This window comes from Perca flavescens, chromosome 22, assembly GCF_004354835.1.
Source record: "Perca flavescens isolate YP-PL-M2 chromosome 22, PFLA_1.0, whole genome shotgun sequence".
In the NCBI taxonomy this organism is placed as follows: Eukaryota; Metazoa; Chordata; class Actinopteri; order Perciformes; family Percidae; genus Perca; species Perca flavescens.
In genome coordinates this window covers 23,910,422-23,931,537 of record NC_041352.1, presented here as the reverse complement: position 1 = coordinate 23,931,537, position 21,116 = coordinate 23,910,422, and the positions used below count along the sequence as shown (strand labels likewise).

The 21,116-nt window shown below is 41.4% G+C and overlaps 2 protein-coding genes and 1 long non-coding RNA gene across 7 annotated transcripts in view; 2 read left to right on the top strand and 1 right to left on the bottom strand.

Moving 5' to 3' along the window:
- Positions 1-2,303, top strand: part of msl2b (MSL complex subunit 2b) — a 60,809-nt gene extending 58,506 nt beyond the window's left edge. For all 5 annotated transcript variants that reach the window (XM_028569453.1, XM_028569451.1, XM_028569452.1 and 2 more), the window contains one exon: positions 466-2,303. In XM_028569453.1, the coding sequence (XP_028425254.1) occupies positions 466-762 (297 nt within the window). In that variant the 3' untranslated portion in view covers positions 763-2,303. The remainder of the gene's footprint in view (positions 1-465) is intronic.
- A 3,239-nt stretch (positions 2,304-5,542) lies between these two features.
- tnfsf10 (TNF superfamily member 10) lies at positions 5,543-17,401 on the bottom strand. The gene is made up of 6 exons (XM_028568790.1): positions 17,173-17,401; positions 16,041-16,166; positions 10,208-10,253; positions 9,629-9,745; positions 8,209-8,453; positions 5,543-6,998 (listed from the first exon to the last, which is right to left on the bottom strand). The coding sequence occupies exons 1-6, from the start codon at positions 17,278-17,280 to the stop codon at positions 6,789-6,791; spliced, it is 852 nt and encodes a 283-aa protein (XP_028424591.1). The 5' UTR covers positions 17,281-17,401; the 3' UTR covers positions 5,543-6,788.
- On the top strand, positions 8,223-16,967 carry LOC114548827 (uncharacterized). Its single transcript, XR_003691425.1, has 4 exons — positions 8,223-8,500; positions 10,663-10,747; positions 16,503-16,634; positions 16,928-16,967. It is a non-coding gene; the product is annotated as an uncharacterized LOC114548827 (long non-coding RNA).
- Positions 17,402-21,116: the final 3,715 nt, after the last annotated feature.

The window sequence follows — 21,116 nt, the reverse complement described above, 5'->3', positions numbered from 1 at the left end:
CTGCGTCGAGGAGTAAACCTCTATGTATGGGCCCCCGCTCTACCAACTGTCCTCTCCGGGCGCCCGTAAATGTATTTTACATTTCGTGTCTAAAACTACAGAGAATGACGAGTTCAAAAGTGTGTTTTGGTGAAACCCACTTTGGTGTTGTGGCATTTGAACCTTCTAACCTTTCTTCTGACAAAAGGATCTGAACTCAAGGTCCGCTGACTCGCTTGTTTCGGAGCTTTCGACCATATCCCACAATCCTTGTCAGCAGATGTTGTTTGCTGATTTTTCATAGAACTGTAGATGTTTTATACTTCATTTTGAGCACCTCTTCTGTTTCATTTTGGTTTAATTGACGTTGATGGTTCATTTTTTATGAAACAACCTTTTTTTGTTATGGTACAGCCTTTGGGTGAACTGTTATGATGTTGTCATTATTAATCATATCATGTTATTAATTCTGGTTGTTTTTCTCAGGCGTGTCTGGACTGCATCTGCCGCGGCTGCCAGAACTCCTACATGGCCAACGGAGAGAAGAAGCTGGAGGCCTTCGCCGTGCCAGAGAAAGCTCTGGAACAGACTCGCCTCACGCTCGGCATCAACCTCACCAGTATCACCGCGGCGGCCCTCCGTAGCCCGGCCACCAGCTCCCCCAGCGCCCTCCTCAACGTCACCACGGCTACAGGGGCGCCCGTCACGGCCACCTTCTTATCGGGGGCGGGGCACGACAACAGGGGCTTTGACGATTCACTGGAGATGCGGTTTGACTGCTGAGGTCTCCCCCTAGCCCCTCCCCCTACTCCGGTCGGTCGTTACGCACATTCCCCGCCCCGCCAGCTGGGCGTTATCCAGCTGGGCGTGCCAGGGACCTGCGGCGTCGGAGCCAGAACAAGGCAGCTACAGTGACCGGCGATAGCAAGGGTCACCAGCGGAAGCTGGGGGAGTCGCCCTGCGTCCATCGCCCCAAACTGCACCATGCTTGTGGTCTTGCATACAGATACAGTGTGGAAGAGAAGGAGAAAGAGGAGATGTTGCGTTACTGTATGTGCAGAGATTTCCTTTCAATGGGGATAGTTTCTCTTTTTTTTTTCTTCTCTACTATGGGTAAAATGTAGAGCATGTTGTGTAGCTACGTTGGGTGTGTGTGTGTGTGTGTGTGTGTGTGTGTGTGTGGGGGGGGGGTGTGCGGCTGCGTGCGTGTGGAGATGACCCTTATTAGCCGGAACGAAGATCATCATCAGAGACTGGTGTAATTTATATAAAAGAGAGAACTTTTTGTACGTGGACGTATCGGTTTCCATTAAAGAAGACATTTTATGATATATTTTATAAGTTACATTAAAGACCAATGGAAGATAGTGCAGGGGCAGACCTGCATTCAACCAGAAGATTTTCACACAGGTAAAAAGGTAGATTGCATTTTTTTTTCTCAGTTCTCCTCTCGACCTCTAGAAGTAAAACAAAGACCCTTGAAGAAGAACAACAACAACAACAACAACAACAACACAACCTGAAGATAACTGCTCCAAGTTAAAAACCTCTACCGTGTTAACATTTTTGATATCTTTTGCTGTAAGAACCGGGAAGTGATTTTTAACACCACCAGCCAAATGTAAGTTTCCGTTTTGTCTGTTGAATGTTTATACTCTGTGAGCCACTGTCAGACACCCAAACATTGTTCTAAGATGTTATTGTATACTTAAAAAACACTGATAACATGGTGAATTTTGGAGTCAACCAACCATTGTGGCTGGTGGAGGACAAAACGTCTGTCCCTGGTTGTTTGATATGTGTCAAGGATGTGAGTTAACCTCTTTAATAATTTGTGTGTTCCTGTATTAAGCACTTTTTCCACTTTTCTACACTGGCCACCAAATTTCTGGTCTGTTCTCTCTCTCTCTCGTGTTTAAAGCTCTGGTTGATTGCAGGCCCTGCACATTTTTGTTATTCACAAGTTTTTGGTTTCTGGAAGCTACACACATGCTGCTAAATACCACAAAGGACACTAGAAGGAGAGCACACCTGTTTTCCTTGTCTTTTGTTCTGTTTTTGTTTTTAATAAGTTGCGTTAACAGCATTTGCAGTATTTATTGGACGTCTGCTAACATAGGTTACGGGCCAGGCGTCAGTCCGGCCCACTCTGCCTGTCAAGTGTCGATCCAGTCTGGACTATTTCTGTCTCTGTTAAGTTGCTGTCTCCCTTCTCCTTAGTGTTAGTCTCCAAACATTTCTTTGTTATCCATCGGGGGCATTTAAATACCTGTAATATATCTGTAACATATTTCCACAAAAAAGAAAGAAAATCAAAAACTTAACAAAAGTCTTGTGTGATTATTTGTTTCCCTCTTGCTGTAGTCTGAAGCCTCGTCGGGCTGCTTCAGATAAACACTAGAGGGCAGCGTTGAGCTTCATGTTGCATAATTTTCATTTAATAAGCACCAGCAGTTGGCAGAACAGTCTTTAAAGGTCCCATGACATGATGCGCATTGGATGCTTTTATATAGACCTTAGTGGTCCCCTAATACTGTATCTGAAGTCTCTTTTATATAGACCTTAGTGGTCCCCTAATACTGTATCTGAAGACTCTTTTATATAGACCTTAGTGGTCCCCTAATACTGTATCTGAAGTCTCTTTTACATAGACCTTAGTGGTCCCCTAATACTGTATCTGAAGTCTCTTTTACATAGACCTTAGTGGTCCCCTAATACTGTATCTGAAGACTCTTTTATATAGAAGATTCCAGATCGGCCCATCTGAGCTTTCATTTTCTCAAAGGCAGAGCAGGATACCCAGGGCTCGGTTTACACCTATCGCCATTTCTAGCTGCTGGGGGACCATAGGCAGGCTGGGGGGGACGCATATTAATGTTGGAAAAACCTCATAAAGTGGAATGTTTATTCCATGGGACCTTTAACTTGTTTGTTTAACCCTTGTGTGGTGTCCGGGTCTGTGGGACCCATTTTCAATGTTTGCTAAAAGAAAAATTATGCTATTTATTCTAACTCAAACTCATTGGCCTTGGCTCATTTTCTGTGAAGAACATAAAAAAATAACTTCTCTTCTCCCCCCCTACACATAACTATTACATGTGAGGTGTTCGGGTCTACTGGACTTGGTATTTAAATGTAGGTGCTATGAAACTTTGTTGTCTTTCTGCACATGCTATTCCAACACAAAGTCACAAAATTGTTACATTTCAAGCACTTTCACCTCTTCTGAAGTTCTAAGAAATAAGCACCAATAATGATCAAAAATCTTGTTTCTATTTTTATACCTTTTTTATAATTAAATTTCCTTATTTTCTCACAAAAAACAAAAATGATCATAAATGTGATCTCACAGGGGTAAATAGAAAATATGAACAATAAATGATGTATTTGTCATTGGTAATTGAGCTAAACTAAACATCTGTTAAGTATTTTGACATAAATTTTTATGGCTGTATTGATTAAAAAGCCTAATAATGTGGTGGGGCCCCCAGACCCGGTAACATTGGCTTTGGAACAAAAATATGAACACCACACAAGGGTTAAAGCTTATTAGACCCGGAAAGAAAAGGACTGATCTACAGCCTTTTGTGATCTAAATTTGAATAAGCCAGCCTTTTACTGACAGATCTCCCACTGCTTTGATATCTTTATTTCGGCAAGTTGTGGCTCTAAATTTTAGAAATGTGTTGCACATCTCTTCTTCATTAAATCAGGCTTTATTCAGCAGATGTTTTCCTGCCTTCATCAGCGTGTCCGAGGTTGTTTAGAGTTTCCTTTCATGCAATCCATTGATCATCGTTACTGATTCTACAAACACCTTTTTAAAATAGTTTTTACATAACAATATAACTCTTAGTGGATACAGAAATGTGCTAGAAAGATAGATGTGCTAGATGGTAACATTCTGTGTGTTTCGAAATTGATGGTGAGCCGTATGTGGCGTGACTAATCAACAGACTGGATATAAGAAAGCTGGAAACAACCGCACATACCCTGATGAATTTAAGTTGTTCGGTGAAGTAAAAAATGTTGGTAAGTTCCTCCTTCGGTGTCTTTATTTCACATATTTACAGACAAAACCACCTGCTTATTTACATTCACATTTAGTTTTGGTCTCTCTGGCAAACGATACAAATTTAGTGTAATTGTCTACAACCCGACTAGAGTGCATTTGTCTCCTTTTTTGATGCCTTTCAGGTGGTGGAGGTCCAGCTGATGTAGAAGACTGACTGCAGGTGGAGGTTTCCAGTTTTTTTTCCATATGGAGGCCCAACGTACCGTAAGGTACTGACTGCGTTATAATCAGTGTCTCAGGTTATTGTTTCGCTCATCAGATGTACGATCCACCTCACAGTCAACTCAAAACCACAGATTTGTCTGTAGATTCATATTAAGGAGCACAAATCAGACCCTGTTCACATCAACTTTAAACTACCATTTTACATCATGTTTGGTCCTGGAGTATAGGTTTCTCACTGTAATTTTCGTGAATACCAACATTAAAAAAAAAAAATAAATGTTGAAAAAAAATGTCTATACATTAGTTGCAAAAACAAGAAATTAAAAAAAGGTCTCGTAATGTGATATTTACATAAGTGCTACAGTGAATGCTGCTTTTAAGGAGAACTTAATTGGAACTCATTAATGCGGACGTCTTTTTTTGCTCTTCTCAAATAGAGTTGGATAAATCTGTGAATTTAACAGAGGGTTCATTCTCACCCCTTGGCAATGGGAGTTTGACATTCCTTGAGATTTCTTCTGGAGCTTTCAGCCACATTTCATGGCTTTCACTTGCCGTTGGCGCTTGCTCAGTTCCCGAAACCAAACTAACCCAATTAAAATACCGACGCTCAACAAGAACACATAAACTAACCAATGGAGGCAGCGGTAGAGTAGCAACTCCCATGTTACAACCAGGCAGAGCAAGGCTAGTTGATAGATTAAACTTTTGGCGTATCCGATCGGCAAAAGTCCGAACACATCTTCCTTTTTTAAGAATGACTTCAGGGCCGTTCTTTGTTCTTTTCTCAAAGAAAAGCTGAACTCCAAGTCTTCCAGAAGACCTCTGTTCCCAACAGCAGCAGCCATAAGCCCCGCCCACCAACTCTATACACGATGTGATTGGCCTGACCAGAGTTTGGTTTTTCCAGCTTGCAAGCCAACGGAGAGTGCCTAGACCCCCCCCAATACTATTTCCTGAATGAACCTTCAAGCTTTCAACCTTCAAGGTTTTCATATCTTTTAGCATCAGAGGATTTGCTGCACTGTTCATTACAAACGGTTTTCCAAGTCTGCAGCGTATCCAACACGACATGAATGCCTGAGAATACCAAGCGCTTAGGAAGCTTTCAATGCACCATTTGGAGAACGATTAAGATGAACGAGCCAACAGCACAGCGAGAGACCGCGGGCGCTGCTGCCAACAAAATCAAAAGCACACAGCCAGATTTGTGAGGAGCAGCGTGTTAAAATGAGCACTGTAAAACTTGTGAAGGAAAAGGTGGCGATCTTACACCCTTAATATTTCAACATAGCCATCAAATAACTGTCTGAAAGGCTTGTAATGTTAAGCAGTAGCCCATGATCGGTAAATGGTCTCAGAAGTTCAACATCTCGCTGAGGGAAAATTAAGAAGAGAGTTCATTGAGAGCTAGAGACCCAGATAAAAAACACAAAATATGGCACAATATTTATATCTTTACACAATCACGCATCCAGGGACTCCGATAGTCGCTAATGTTCAGCTGATAAGAGTTTTACACAAACAATTCTTAGAGGCAGACCCCAGTTTTAAAGCATTTGCTATAAAATCAGTAAGTTGGATCAAGTGTAATGTTTTCCCCAAGGTCTGAATTGCTACCAACCTTCCTTTTTCTAGAATGAGAAAAGAACAGCGCCCCCTTGTGAAGAATCTGTGAGCGGTTAAAGATGAGTTTGTGAATTGGCGAGCTGAGTTACGGGGCAATTTTACAAAGTGTTTTGCATCTAAAACAGAACTTAAAATTTGAAAATACAGTCTAGCTTTGGTAGATCATCACTAGATATTCCACACTGTAGGGAAACCTAAACCTTTGTATAAATTTGTTTCCGTTTCTATTTCTGTATTTATTGTTTATTTCTTATTAATGTTAAATGTTTGTGGACGTATGCCCCATTTACCAAGGCAAATTCCACATAGATGTAACCTACTGCGGCAATAAATTATTTTCCGAACATAGCTTGATAGTCGCTAAAACTTGAGGTTATTTTTGCATTTTCTGCACATAGGCTAACTGCTTCAAGGATTCCCTGTTTTAAAAAAATAAAAATAAAGCCCCAAAATCCCAGGAACGGGACAGGCGAGAATACACCCAGGCAAATTGCATCAGAATTCAGCCTGTGTGTGCAGAATGTCAGCTCAAAACTTAGCTCACCAGAACCAAAGCATAAAACAGAGTCAATATTGTTTTGTATATTTTGTAATAAGGTTTTTTTTCTTAGCCGTTCAAGACCACTTAGCTCTGCACACTTTAGACTTTAAAAAACGTGGACTTCGGCCTCAAAGAAAAGTTCATACAACAGAAACTTTAATCTCTGTTGAATCCAAGCCCTAAAAGTCTCTTCTCCACCCATGAAACCAGTGTAGTCAAAATTTCGTTCGGTTTGTGATCCTGAAAACCAGAAGGACCGCCTTCCCCGTGACTCGCTGTTGCAGTTTTTTTCATTAATAGGAGAAGTCTAGAGGCTGCAGCCATGTTTACGAGACGAGACGCATCCATCGCAAACGTCGACAGCGTGACGGTCGATCCCCGAGTCCTGCACGCGACGGTCTAGCTGATGAGAAACGCCCCGAAGAAGCTGCTCTTCTCGTCCATGTCCACAGCAGAGGCGTTGGTCACCGTGACGAACAGGCGGTCGCCGTTGCTGAGCGGGAACAGCCCCCCCTGGTGGGCCGAGTGCAGGGAAAACTGGGAGCCCCGGGACCAGCAGGAGGTTCGGCTCGTCTTCATCAGCAGGATGGGAACCGGGTAGGAGCTCACCTGGCGGGAGAGGGAGAGGTTTGATATGTGGTGGAAAGAGTGAGGCGCTCATGGCTGGTGGGTCAGAGGAATCAATCAGGGCCAGGGGCGGGGCTAGAAGGGGGGGTACCGGCCCCCCCTTGATATATGATCGGTGCCCCCCCCACCCCCAATCCATTGGGCTAAGAGGGCTGTCAACATGTCACATGGCGTCTTGTTCTGACAATTTCCCCAGCCCTTGTCACATGACCAATTAATGTTACCATGGTGACTATATAACATTGTGATACCATGCAACCAGCGCTGGAGTAGTTTTTTAAACGCACCTCCACAACCCGATGTCACGCCAATCACGTAACCGGTGACTGGACACTTCAGTGTGTTTCGAGCTTAATACATCCATGATTTCGAGGCGGTGTGAGAGTCCCTTACAGGAAACAGGAAACAGGAAACATCACTGCCATCTATCTCTGCCACAGGAACGTTTTAAACCACCAAACACAAGCACTGAACTGCCCGGGAGTGTGTGTAACAGCTGACTGTCTGCCAAACGACAAAGCACAGTCCCCCTCCGTCTAGTTTTAAATGACAAAGCAGAAAGTGATTGTTATTGGCTGTTTGCCACGCTGTGATGCAGTTACACACTCACCGTCTGGATTCCCATTGGTCAGAAGATCTGATTAGTCAGACCACCATCTGAAGTTACTCCTCGGTCTGCCGTGTTCGGTGATTCAAATTTAATTTTGCACACGGTCAAGTTGCACTCCGTGTAAACACAACTTTGCTCGTCTTATTCTGGTTTGAGACCTTTGTTGCACGCAATTCCCCTCGCTGTCTCCCCGTGTTTCCTGTCTGTCTCTCTGCTGTCTGGCATCAAACACGGGCCAACAAATCTTATAACACAAGTGTGATGAAGAAATGAAGAAAAGTAAAACTAAGTGGTCAAATCCGAGGTAGATGGAGTAGAACATCTAAATAAAATAGAGCCCTTTTAAAACACTTCTACACTTTAATTCCGAGGGGAAAGTGCAGTTCCAATATTTATTACAAACAACTGGCGACAACAGACGTGATTCGGAAAACCTGCCAGCTGATGAGTCAAATCCAAGCCGAGCCAAATAATTAAAAACATAGACGGGTGGAGAAACAGCAACAGAGCAAAATCGCACGACACAAGGCGAGAAGAGTTGAAATCAGAGAGTGTAAAGTCCTACGGTGACACCTTTCTCACCTTTTTATAGACGTACTGCAGCAGCGGCCTGCCCCGGTCCTCCGCCTCCTCTCCGTCCTCGCCCTCCTCCTCCAGGGAGTGGGTGTGTCTGAAGTACGTCTGTGCGTAGATGTAGTAGAGGCCGGGCTGCGGCACCACCAGCTCCCCGTCCACCAGCTGGACGTCCTGGAGGAAGGCCAGCCCCTTCTGCCCCTCCCACCATGAGATCTTCTGGCCCTGAACTCGGCGCCCAGCGGAGACGGGAGCTGCGGAAAAAAACAAACCCAACCGGAGAAACATCACAAGCTAGAAGGTGACGATTTGTTGTGAACGCCAATTCCCACCAAGAAAAGAAACCCATAGATTAACGGTGACGATACATATAGGCATCGTTTGATTTTAGATAAAATGCAAACCAAAGTGAACGTATGCAGTGTATGTAGCCTTACTAGCCTTAGACCATTTGCAGGCCTTGGCCTTGACATAAACATTATATATTTATGTGAAATTTGTGACTTTTGTAGGTTACAGTTGTGAGATAGTAAGTCAACATTGTAAAAATGATTAAATGTATAAAATAAAATGTAAACTACTCCTTGTAAGCCAAAATTATAATATTCAAAGTATGAATTGTGACATTTCTAAGTCACTTTTTTGGGGGGGCTTTTCCCTTTATTTAGATAGTGACAGAGGATGGACATGTAAGTCACTTTAATTATAAGATAGTAAGAAGTACAAAATGTTGTCTTTACTCGACTGGCTTTTTGTTTGTGTTTTCCGTGTGTAATAGTTGTCAATGATATCTGGTCCTTTTTTTAGTACAACCTTGGTCGAGGTTCCAAGTGAGCTGAGCCTATGATAAAATAAAAAAAAACGGCAGTTCCACAGGGCAACGCTGTGACGTTCAGCCGAGAATCCCGCCTACACTGAGAAAGTACTTATAGTATGAGTTATATCTGCAGTGGAAAGGGAAAACAAACAAGCACCTAGTACCAAGAGAGGGAGTTGAGTCGAATGGAAAGGCACCATTACTATCTTAGAATTTTGACCTGCTGTACCGTCAGTATTTTTTTTTTTATAATTTGTAACTTTTCATCTGTAGGATTTGTAGCAACAAATCATAGAAAATGTACTTTTCCTTGCAAAACGCATCTCTTATATACTGCAAAACAGTCCCTAGCAGGCACTTAGATGCAACGTTTCAGTCTGTGGGCCTTCATTAGTTAAGAGTCAGACAGAATTAAAATAGCTACATTTAAAAGCCACTGTGGTGCAGGCTGATTCAGTTCCCATAGCCATTTTGGTCTGTGCCTAATGGATGACACCCTTAAGCAAAGCAAATTTAGTCAGACTCTTGTTCCAATCGATCAATAATTCCATTTGAAATTGTTTAATTTAATTCAGATCACCACTGTGTGCAGTTAATTTTGGAAGGACTCACCTCCTCCCTCTCGCTCCAGCTGGGGCACGAAGCTGCCAGTGACATGGGCCGCGACTTTGGGGCGGGGCGAAGCCCTGTCAACCATCACAAGCGAGGGCAGCACCCGAGATACTTCATCTAACGTGAAAAAAGAAGAAAGAATGAAACACACATAATTAACACACCTGTGTTAACAAACCACCACATTCAAGTTTTTGAAGGAAATTTAAGTATTTTATCTGCACCAGAAAGTTCCAGGTCATCGGATAAAAAAAAAAATACATATTTACAAACATACAGACAGTCATAGGTCGGTGTGTTTAAGTTTTCGTTTACACTTTATTTAAAAAGGTATCTACATAAGAGTGACATGCCACTGTCATGAACGTGTCATAAACATTATAAACAAGTCATAAATGTTTATGAGAGAACGCTTCTTTTAGTAAGTGTCATTTGGTTTTTGTCATGATAAGTTATGGTTAGAGTTATTGTTAGGGTTCATGTGTCATGACTGTGTCGTGACAGTGTCATGTGTTCATGACAGTGTCATGTCACTCTTATGTAGATACCTTCACGTAAAGGGTTACCAAGTTTTCTCACCTCTGACTGCCGACGAAATCTGCTTCTGGTAACGCTGAGACAGAGACTGCAGGGTGAACAGCAGAAAACATTTATTAAAGCCTTAAAAAGGTGCAGTAGGGTTAGACTTCTAAAACTAACTTTCTGTCATATTTGCTGAAACCTATGTTCCAGTAGAACTATATGAAGCAGGTCATTAAAAAAATAACATATGGCTCCTCTGGCACCACCTACAGCCTGTAGTACGACTAACTGCGTGTTAATCACTGCTCATGCACACGCATTCATTCTCCCTTGTGGGGGGAGGGGCTTAGGAGACCGTTTGGGCTTCAGCAGAAAGGGGGGAGGGTCTGAGACGTTGTCGTTCAAATTCTTGTCCTGGATCTTCCCAATCCTACCTACGGCACCTTTAAATCCAACAACAAAAGACTCATTTATAAATGGAATACACATATATAACACTTTGTATTCCACAGGTCTACCCAGCAGCCTTTTGATGACTTTAACCCTAAACTTGTGCTGAAATCTGGATCAGGAATAAGAAGGAGCCTCCATGTTCAGGTCGGTAACAGATCCTTCCCCTCTCCCTCATGTCTTACGAATTGGCTCCAAACAGATGCAACAACTGCCAACCGTAGTGGATTCTGGATGTGTTTCAGTTTAGTAGTTTCCAGAAATGTAAAAGAAATAGGAAAAACATGATGGTAAAAAATGCATTCTGAAAGCATTAGAGAAGAGAGAAATCTTTTTCCGTAATATCATGTTAATTCTAGTAAATAACTTGTGTAGAAGCAGAAATGTTTTGTTGCGGTTCCTATTGGTTGCCAGAAGAGGTTACAAGGGTTAACGATTTCTCTTTTAAAAATATTTGTACAGCTTCAGCAATAACTGAGAGGGAGGTGAAAGAAAACAACTAATTTATGAGCTACATTTACCTGCAGTGAGCCAGCGTGAAGCAGAATTTATGGGTAATGCCTCTCAGGCAATTAGTTTCTCTTCAAATTTGCAAGACTTCTTTTTGAGGATGAAGTTTAAAGGAAGACCTGCGGGTTTTTGCTAAATGTGGAGCATCTATTCCTCAAACAATGTTGTTAAATTCAATTTCAAATACTACCCATCTTCCAAAATAAAACTACACAAACTGGATGTTTCTGCAATTTGCAATTTTAAAATCATATTTTTTTTTTTTTCTTGAGTTATTACCTTTAACTTAATATCTGGGTTCATCTGAATCAACTGTGAAACTCTCTTTAAACAGATCTCAACAAGTATTGTATGGATTGACCTTAAATTAAGTACAGACGTTCATGGTTTCCAGAGGATGCTTCCTAATGGATGTTATATATTTAGTGCAGTTGTGAAATTACAATATCCCGAATGTTTGCAACCATGTTCAAACCCAGAGAGATCTGTCATTTTAAAGATTATATTTGGCAGTTTTTCCCTTTTATTCGATAGTGACAGTGGATAGACAGGAAAGTGGGGAGAGAAAGAGAGGGGATGACTTGCAGAAAAGTCTTAAGGTCGGATTCAAACCCGGGCCTCTGCCAAAGACTCAGCCTACATGGGGCACACGCTCTTACTGGGTGAGCTAGAGGCCGCCCCAAGGGAGATCTGTCATTTTATTCAAGGTAACGCTCCGTTACATTTGGTCGCCTGTCGATGGCGTCGTATCCCCTTTGTGCATGCGTCAGCGTTGTGGTTGTCTGCCAGAAGCCGTCATAGTTTGACTTTTCATCCGGTTTTAAGTCACATTTTAAACGCTTTATGATACACTTTTTAGATCTTGATGTTTTTGCACGGATGAAGGATTTTCAGGCGTTTTTTACACTTGGTCCGGTTCAGCCCTCCATGTGCCCTCCAAATGTAATTGCGATTTTCCTGCCAGATATTGCGATTATGATTTGATTTGCGATTCTTTTTTTTGTGCTACATATTGCACCTTCTAGGATCATGCTAAATAAAGTAATAAAAGAAATGAAAGATAGGACATTTCTGTAAACAATATGTGGTATGTAACATTATTCCAGCATTTATCTTATGAAATATACAGTATATTAACATATAATATAATAATGCAAAGAGGAATAAAAAAAAAAGTTAAATCCAGTGTTTGATGTCAAACACCAGACATTCAACTAAACATTTCACATTAGATTAATGGCGGTCTTCACGATTAGCTAATCACAGTCTTTTAAATCGCGATTTCAATTTGAAAACGATTGATTGTTCCGCCCTACCTATTAGTCAGTATTTTTTGCCCATATGTGAACACTCCAAAGGGACTCAGAGCCCTCTGAAACGAACCATACTCAGACCTCCTTGGGAGGTAGTCTGAGTCCTTGCATAAGCGACATGGGATGTACCCATAGACTATGGTTCTCTTAACCTGTGCATTGTGAACGCAACACGCTTCAGGTTCCTTTTGCCTGAGGCCCTGTCAGAGCTGAAGGGAGTTCTCTTTTAAGTAAAATGACAACGTGAACACAAAAAGAACAGAGTCCCTTTTCTGTTGGTCCACGTTAACTGAGTTGATCGAGTTTGGTTCCTTTAAGAGGACTATATGTGAAAACACCCTTAATCATCGGACGTCTGGATCTTAAGTTTTAAGAGAAACAGGCTGAGCAAACGTTAGCTGCAGCTCGGCCCGCAGCCCCTCTGCAGACGAGCCCAAAAGCGACAGAGAAACACAGATTTTGAACGAGAAACTGCTTTATTCAGCGTTGTTACCGGTTTAAAATCAGCGGGTCCATTTGTTTTGGAGAGGAGGAGACCGCTGTGGATACAAAAAAAAACTCCCGAAGGAGCAGAAACAGAACCGTAATTATCTGAATAAGTAAACCACTCAATAAAATATGTTTGAGAAGATATTTGGAGTATAATCAAAGCAGGAAAATAACAAAATTACATTTTCAACTTAGAGGGTGCTTTCACTCTGCGCTCCGAGTTAAAAGCAGAAACTGTTGAGTCAGAACATCAGCTAATATGTTTATATTCTGAACTAAATTTAATCAAGTAGCTCAGGCGGAAAGGCGGAAAGTCCCCACTGTGTTTTATTCAAGAGAGCAGCAAAGTCAATCAGAGGAGAAGGAAATAAAAACAAACAATGCGCACAAATAGAAAGTAAAGGCAAAGTAAAATGGGGTGTGTGTGTGCATGCTCAGGCCAGATATCAGTAATTTTCTTTAGCTCTGAGTACTGTGTGTGTGTGTGTGTGTGTGTGTGTGTGTGTGTGTGTGTGTGTGTGTGTGTGTGTGTGTGTGTGTGTGTGTGTGTGTGTGTGTGTGTGTGTGCGAGCGAGCGAGCAGGTGAACACATTCCTGTGCTGATTAAACCACACAGGATCACATCACATCTCCAGCTATGAAGGAGCTCATTGTGCGTCTGCAGACAGTGATTTGGATCATTTCAACATTTTTCTTCTCCTGTTAATGTTCAGAGATCAGCAGCACAGGAAGCCCCTAATAATTATATTAGAATAATTATAATAACTTCACTATACCGCCCTTACAAGGACCTACTGTCCTTAAATTCCCTTCGTTGCAACTCGTTTTCCTTATTGTCAACAAATTCCACAAAAAGACCAAAACCAACAACATGTTAGCCCGTCTCTCAACACTGTCTGACTTCCTGTCTGTGGCTCTCAGCTCCAAGATCATTGGTTTCTACTGAAGACGTAAATCTTTAAAACACAACCACAAATATACTGTATAGGTTTATATTTTAAACAGCTGCTGACTGTAGTTTTTATGACAACAAACTTTGTTGGGGACTATTTTCAGCGGCAAATTCATCCACTTGTGGTGCTCTAGTGAGCATTTGTGGCAGCAGGACGGTGTGTGTGTAGTCACGGTGTAGACAAAGTAAACTACAGTTTGTGTGTGTGTGTGTTCATGGAGATTTAGGAACATGTCAGCCAATGCAACACTGTGGCTAGTTGATCTAGTTTTTATGATTCATCAAGCTGTGGTACACACACACACACACATTACTTGTTAGGAGATACATTTACTGTTTACAGCTCCTGCTGTCATATAGGTGTGAACTGCATACATTCACATCTTTTCGGGCAGGAAGGAGGACTCTCTTTTTATACACTGTACATTAAAGTAGATTTTTAAACAGTTTTATATGAACTTTTTAATGTCAGCAACACATATGGCAACTTCTTGCTCATGTTGAGTAATGCAATACACAATACATGTTCGTCTTGGAGTTAATCTTTCCAGGCTCACCTAATTTCTCTGATGAAAACAGTAATACAAGGAGAACTACAATCCCCTAGTGGGTGTAGTCTACTGTATAAGCAAATTCATGACAATGTAGAACTTCAGTCTCATCTACATGAAGGATTATTACTCTGACAACAGCGAAAGAGAAGAAGTTCAAAAGCCATAAAAAGCCATAAATAGACTTATATGGTTGTAGTCACAGTGGATAGGCTGAACAAAAGCTTTGGGAATTGTATCGCACGCTAGCTGCTAATGCGGCTATATTATTAGACATAAAGGTGTGAACTTTTAACACACCTTTTTACCCAGTAGCATATGCGGAACTGCACCTCTTTCTTAGCAGGAGGAGAAAACTCCTCTGTCTGTATGAGAAATTCGATTTTTTGTTTTTGTACACTGTGCATTCAAATGGATTTTTAAAAATAACTTGGATGGTTTCCAACAACCATTACTCTTCACAAGTAAAAGAAATGATCAGCTCACTACTTGCATTGAATTTGGGTGTTTGAGTCGATTATATACCATTTAAAAAATAAACGTTTAGAAAAAAGTGACAAAAATGTTAAAAAAAAAAAAAAAAAAAAAAAGTGAGTAAAGATTTGAAAAAAAAAGCTGTAAAACGTTGGAAAAAGTGACCAAAAAAATGGGGAAAAGATACAATAAGTGTCGATAAAGTCGACCAAAACGAATTTCATTTTCAATTTTGACCCAGAAAAACAAACGGGAAGACAACACAAGGGTTAAGCAATTTTACATGATGCAACGCTATTATATCAACAAGAAACACTGCAACTTCTTGCTCATGTTGCAAGCAAATATGTATATTCATTATGCACAAAACTCTAAAACGATAGAAAATAGGATTTAAGGGGAGGGTGTGTTTTCAGGTGTTATACTGCATGTACAGTGTGTAAGTCTCTACAGTCTCTAGAGGGAGCTGTGTGAAGTCTGATCAATCAATCACCTTGAGCAAAAAGCATCAAATGCTTACATTTTTGAGGAGATGAAACAAGAGAATGTTTGGCATTTTGGCTGAGAGCAGCGACTGAAACAATTGATCGATTATCAAAATAGTTGCAGATTCATTTTCTGTCGATCGACTGTTTGATTAATAAACTAATAGTTTCAGCTCTGAATGGGTTTAAACTCTACTGTACGCATGACTCAACATTTGGCAGGACTGAAGTCTTCCTTGACTCAAATGTAATTGCCAGTTGTAAAATAAAAAAAAATAAAATGACGATCAATAAAGAGGCTGTGTAATAATAATGATAATAACATTAAAGCTGATTTATCATTTGCTTTATTGGCCTTTGCATCTGAAGTGTATGTGTGGGGGGGGGATTAGTAATGTCTCCAAACTCCAGTGGGTGGGGAGATTTAATCCACAGCAGGCTGGGAGAATAAAACGTTGCTTAGAAAGCCACAGATCTCAGCAGCTGGCCAAATAATCACTCATCATTAATACTGAGCAACAAATACTGATATGCAAAGGTCATTCTGGTGAAGTCATACTTGATACAGCTTGAAAGAGAGAATTACAATCAGGACTTTGAGATGTATACGTGTGAGTTTGGGAGTGCGTAGCGCAGCGTTTTGGAGTTACTGTCGCTTCAGCGTACCTTCTCAATGAGCAGGTGAAGCTGCTGAGTGACCTGCCAGCACGGATCCCCCCGAACAGCCGTGATGCTCTTCAGTTCGCCGCCCGTCAGACAGGAAACACTGCTCCTGGCGAACGTCTCCTTCATCTGCAACAGAGTGGAAACACCAAGAAGAGCAGCAAACAATTAGAACGAATGTCTCTTTTAACTTATCATCAAAACACACGCGAAGAAGGAATTCCTTTGGTTTAATGCAAAAAAAAAAAAAACTGAATGTTACCATGTTTTTTCTGGCTGATGTAAACTTCAAGACAAACATTTGTAGCATACTTAGATGAAGATGTGCTTATGGGGGTGTGGTGGGGAGGGGAAGGAAAATGAGGCATAAATCACATTTTATACCTTCACAATCACTGTTAAAGTTTGCTTGGAACCAGAGTCAACATGATTTCTTGGCATGTGCCCCTCTTGTCATCTGTTTAGGTTTCAGTTCCTCCTGTATTTCTGCTGCATGTCATCTGGGCTAATGATTAATTCCTATAAACACAGACTGAGAGTTGAGCTGGACTAAATCCAGGTAACCAAAAAGGACCTGGCCTCACCAAAACAAGCAGAGTGAGTCCAACACACACACACACACACACACACACACACACGCACGCGCACGCACGCACGCACACACACACACACACACACGCACGCACACACACACTCTTCCTGATAGTCGCAGCTAATCATAAAAATAGATGCAGCTGCCAGAGCTTTTTACTTCCTTGTCCTTTTTTTTCGGTTTGCAAATGCAGAGAAGACAAAGGAAAAGTGTGTCATTGCATTAAGCTAAATAATAAATTGCACAAAACAGAACTATTTTACTGTGAAAGCAATAGCCTTCATTGTATTGTGCTCAGGAGCGCAGCTACAGAACCAGAGCCATGAAGAAGACTTCCCCAAAAACTGTGAGTAATACATTACACACTAAAAGTTTATAGAAATTACAGTGATATGGTCAAAGCTGACATAAAGTCTACTTTTTCTTCAAGCTGCGTTCAAAAAAAAAAAGCCGAACAGCTTCGCGGTGCGCACTGCATGGCGATGCGTAAAAGCCTGCGCGCGTCTCCGGGTTCGTCACCCCGAACCTTCACTTTGTCCTTACCGAGTTGAGAGCCGTGGTGAAGTGCAGCACGGTGATGGTCACGACCACAGTCTGCAGCAGAACCGCCAGCAGCAAAAGCACCCCGAGCTTCGGACCGGAGCCCGTCATAACGACAGACCGCCGTCCGGTACCCGACCAGCGCAGTCTCCGTCCTGTTCTCAGACTTCCAGAACAAGAACAATGGCAGAGAGAGCTGACTTCTTAACTTCTACCCTCCCCGTCCCCTGCAAGCAGCAAGAGGAGGAGGAGGAGGAGGAGGAGGAGGAGGAGGCGGAGCCGGTCTGGAGAACTTCTCCTGGTGAGATTATTGTTTCATTTCTGCGCTGGAAAAACACAGATAGCTTTAAAGCTTATTGTGAGTGCGCTCATATCTTTGCTATAGATCTGTACTGAGCTTTACTGTGATAAAAACGCATTTAACATGAGAATATGAGCAAAACAATGTCCTAGCTTTATGAATGAGTGGCACAGCCGAAGTTTGGCACGTACATTACTTTTATTGGGATGCTATAGAGTTTAAACTCACCTAAATTGAAGTTGTATTCACTTATATTAAGCCTCCATGACATCATTTTATATATTCTGCATCCCTGCAGAGCAGCACACAGATTTAGGTTGTATAGCCAAGTGGTCTTTTCTGGGGAAAACCATAAATTTAGGCTTTTCTTCAAAGCTTTGGCTTATTTGGTACTGTATGCTGACAGGACCACATGTAGCCAAGATGTCAAGTTGTTTAGATAAAAAGATCTATCAGACATTCCTGACATTTCTCTTCCATATCTCGCCAACATTTATCTTATAATGTACATCCATCATGCGTCTTTCTGAGGTAAAGAAAAAATGTTTTTAAGGACACAAATAGGTTTGTCTGAAAATATAATCATCATCTCTATGTTCATATCAGTGATCGGAGGTGTGAATCTTGTCGTATTACCTGGTATTTGAAGTATATTTTTGTACAGTTATTTAAAGAGAGGATTCTTTGATGATGGGATATATTCTTGCATTCTTTATCAGGCTGCATAATAAAAACATGATGTTTTTTTTCACTTAACATCGCTGCCATCCTGTTGGAAGATAAAGTGCCTTGGAAAGACATTTGAGGTTATATGATAAAGGGGGTTTTCGGTCAGCATGAAAGACAAGAAATCTAATTTTTCACATTGCCTCACAATGTCGACCCTTTAACCGTCAAAACAAGGTGTAAAACTCCAGTTTTACACCTTGTCACCAGTCAGGGTTAAGAAAACCCCATCGAAATTAAAAATAAACCTTAAAATTGTTTGGAAATTAAGCTTGTTACTTACTAGTTCATCTTTTTCTGTTTATTACAAACCAGAAAAAAACACATCACTTTCTGTGTGCCAGAGGAGTTTTCCAAGAAGACTTTTCTGACATGTTTGGAACAGTAAATTCAGCAGGTTGTTGTTGTATATGTCAGTTATGGACCATTTTCAATTTAATTTTCAATTTTAATTTTTATACAAAATTATTCATGCACTGTATTTATGTAACAGAATAAAGTTACACCATATCTTCAAGACAAATAAAAGCATGGAAACATATAGAAAATAGTAAATCTTTCACATTAACATCCTAATTAATACAAATAAAATGTTTACTTTTAACACCAAAAATCCCCCAAAACGTTGTGATGTTGTTAACATCTGGCATTACCTTATATCTTCTCAAATATGTAATTATTTAGACATTTTTGTATTTAAACACAACCTGAAATTCTTGCTGCTTTCCAGTGAAACCCCTGTGTTTAATTTTAGACTGACCGCTTTAGAAATTTTTAGAACACATCCAGATAAACTTTAGAAGCAAATCTCAAGGCAAAGTCTAGTACAATCAGACCGAAAAATAACTTGAATAAGAAGGTTTGCACAATGTGAACAGTGATGTCTTTTTTTCCCTTATGTTCGCAAAGCCGCTTCGGTCGCGTTGTTATCAATGTACTGTTGTGCAGTGAGGCGGGCTGAGCCTCATAAGTGGATCCCGGTCCTGTTGGCTCGTTCCTGCATCTGCAACATCTGGCCTCAATCTGGCTCCTACGCCCGGCTGTCCCCCCGGGAGACGCTCTCCGCTTAGGTTTCACTCGGCTACGCCTGCAAGGACCTGCTGGGGGTAACAGAGGCTCCAAAGTGTGTGTGTGTCTGTGTGTGTGGGGGGATACAGATCACAGAGAGTATGTGAGGGTCAGGATCGTTCATGAGAGCATCCTTGGCACAAGCTGGAGAGACAAAACTTAAAATTTGTACCTTCTGAGGACAGGCCTTTTCATCCTTAAAGTCCCCACAGATTTGTAGTCCCCACATTGTGGTTAATACAGGCGCAAACACACACTCGTGAGTGGATTTCTGAACGGCGGCCAAGTTTTGATAGGGATACAAAGAGGAGAACTGACCGACTCCCCCGCAAAGTCGACTCCCTCCCTTCTCAGTCACCTCCCAAACTTTGTCTTCCACTCCCCTCTGCCTTCAATCTGCCTCTCCCTCATTCTCTTCGTTTCTTACTGCCTCTGTATTTGTTTTTCTTTGTCTTTTCTTTCCTGTCTTTCTCATGCCATCTTTTTCCATTTGTCCCCCATTCGCTTTCTCTGCGTCTTCCCAATAAATAGGTACAGTATTGCTAAAGCATGCTGTAAAAAGGTTGACAGTGTAATAATTCAGAAAATCTGAATCATAATTTTTCATGGAGCTTTGGCAACAAACGGGCATCTGGTCCCACCTGCATCCCAGGTGTATCAAGGCACGATACCGTGAGGATTTCTCACTGTAGTTGTTTACTAAAATTCGGTGTAAAGAAAACACCACCTCTTGCATTGATTACCTCGCTGTCTGGACTTGCTAAGTTGTTTACATGGAAGACAAAATGGTGGCAGAACTGCTTTTAGCTCATATCACGGGTGGACTTTAATAGTTTTGACTCTTGACCAACAGTCTTTAGAGACAGGTGGTGCATTGACCAAGAACTGTGTTCTAGGCTTCATTTTTCATTTTCCTCCTGTTCTTCTTGTTATACTGAGTTCATAAACTTGTTTAATGATGCATAGATATGTGGTCAAGTACTGGCAGTCAAGAGGACTTTTTTAAAATGCAATATTCTCTTACTCTTATTCAGACGAAACTAATGAAGCAATGCATCTACGTCAATCCAAAAGAACTTCATGTTTAAGACCGATAAATGTGCGTATTTATCTGTGTACTTGTATGACCCATGTTGGGGCGAACATAAATGTGTTTACACAGTCACATTATGGGGACTCACGTTCTGATTTTGGGACAGAAAGCAGGTCCTCACCATGTTAAACCATTAAATGTTTGGTACTGTTATGTTAAGATTATTAATATAAACATTCAATATTATCTGTTAAAACAGCAACTGTAAAAACCAACACGCTGTAAATCTAAATCTGTCTCTCTGAGTGCTTGCCAAGGTAAACACCTTGTTACACACACACACACACACACACACACACACACACACACACGCGCACATACACTCCTCGGTAAGAGAGAGGTGGGACATCAGAGGCATCCAATGGGCATTCCGGAAACCTGAGAGCTGGCCAATGAGCAAACAGGAAACTTTTGGGGACTTTCCAAAGTTTCCAAACTTTTTTTGGTTCAACTTGCTTTTGTCGGATTTTTTGGGGGGGGTATGTTGATGTGCGTGTGTGTGTGTGTGTGTGTGTGTGTGTGTGTGTGTGTGTGTGTGTGTGTGTGTGTGTGTGTGTGTGTGTGTGTGTGTGTGTGTATGTGAGATAGGTTCTCTCTTACTTTATGTGTGTGTGTAGGCCCCCTCCTTATGTGTATGTCAATGCATTAAATTTGGTGCTGCTCGCTCACTGCTTCATTTCACTTCAGAAAATCAAGAGTTAAGAGAAAAGCGGGCGATCGAGGAGGCTGACACTCCCGAGAGAGCGAGAGAGAAAGACC

Bases quoted from the DNA above. Each gene is read 5' to 3' on its own strand.
- tnfsf10 (XM_028568790.1), bottom strand. From the start codon at position 17,280: ATGACGGGCTCCGGTCCGAAGCTCGGGGTGCTTTTGCTGCTGGCGGTT. The intron at 16,167-17,172 runs GTAAGGACAAAG...ACTCTGTTGCAG, and splicing joins TCACCACGGCTCTCAACTCG to ATGAAGGAGACGTTCGCCAG. The intron at 9,746-10,207 runs GTGAGAAAACTT...TTTTCACGTTAG, and splicing joins GATTTCGTCGGCAGTCAGAG to ATGAAGTATCTCGGGTGCTG.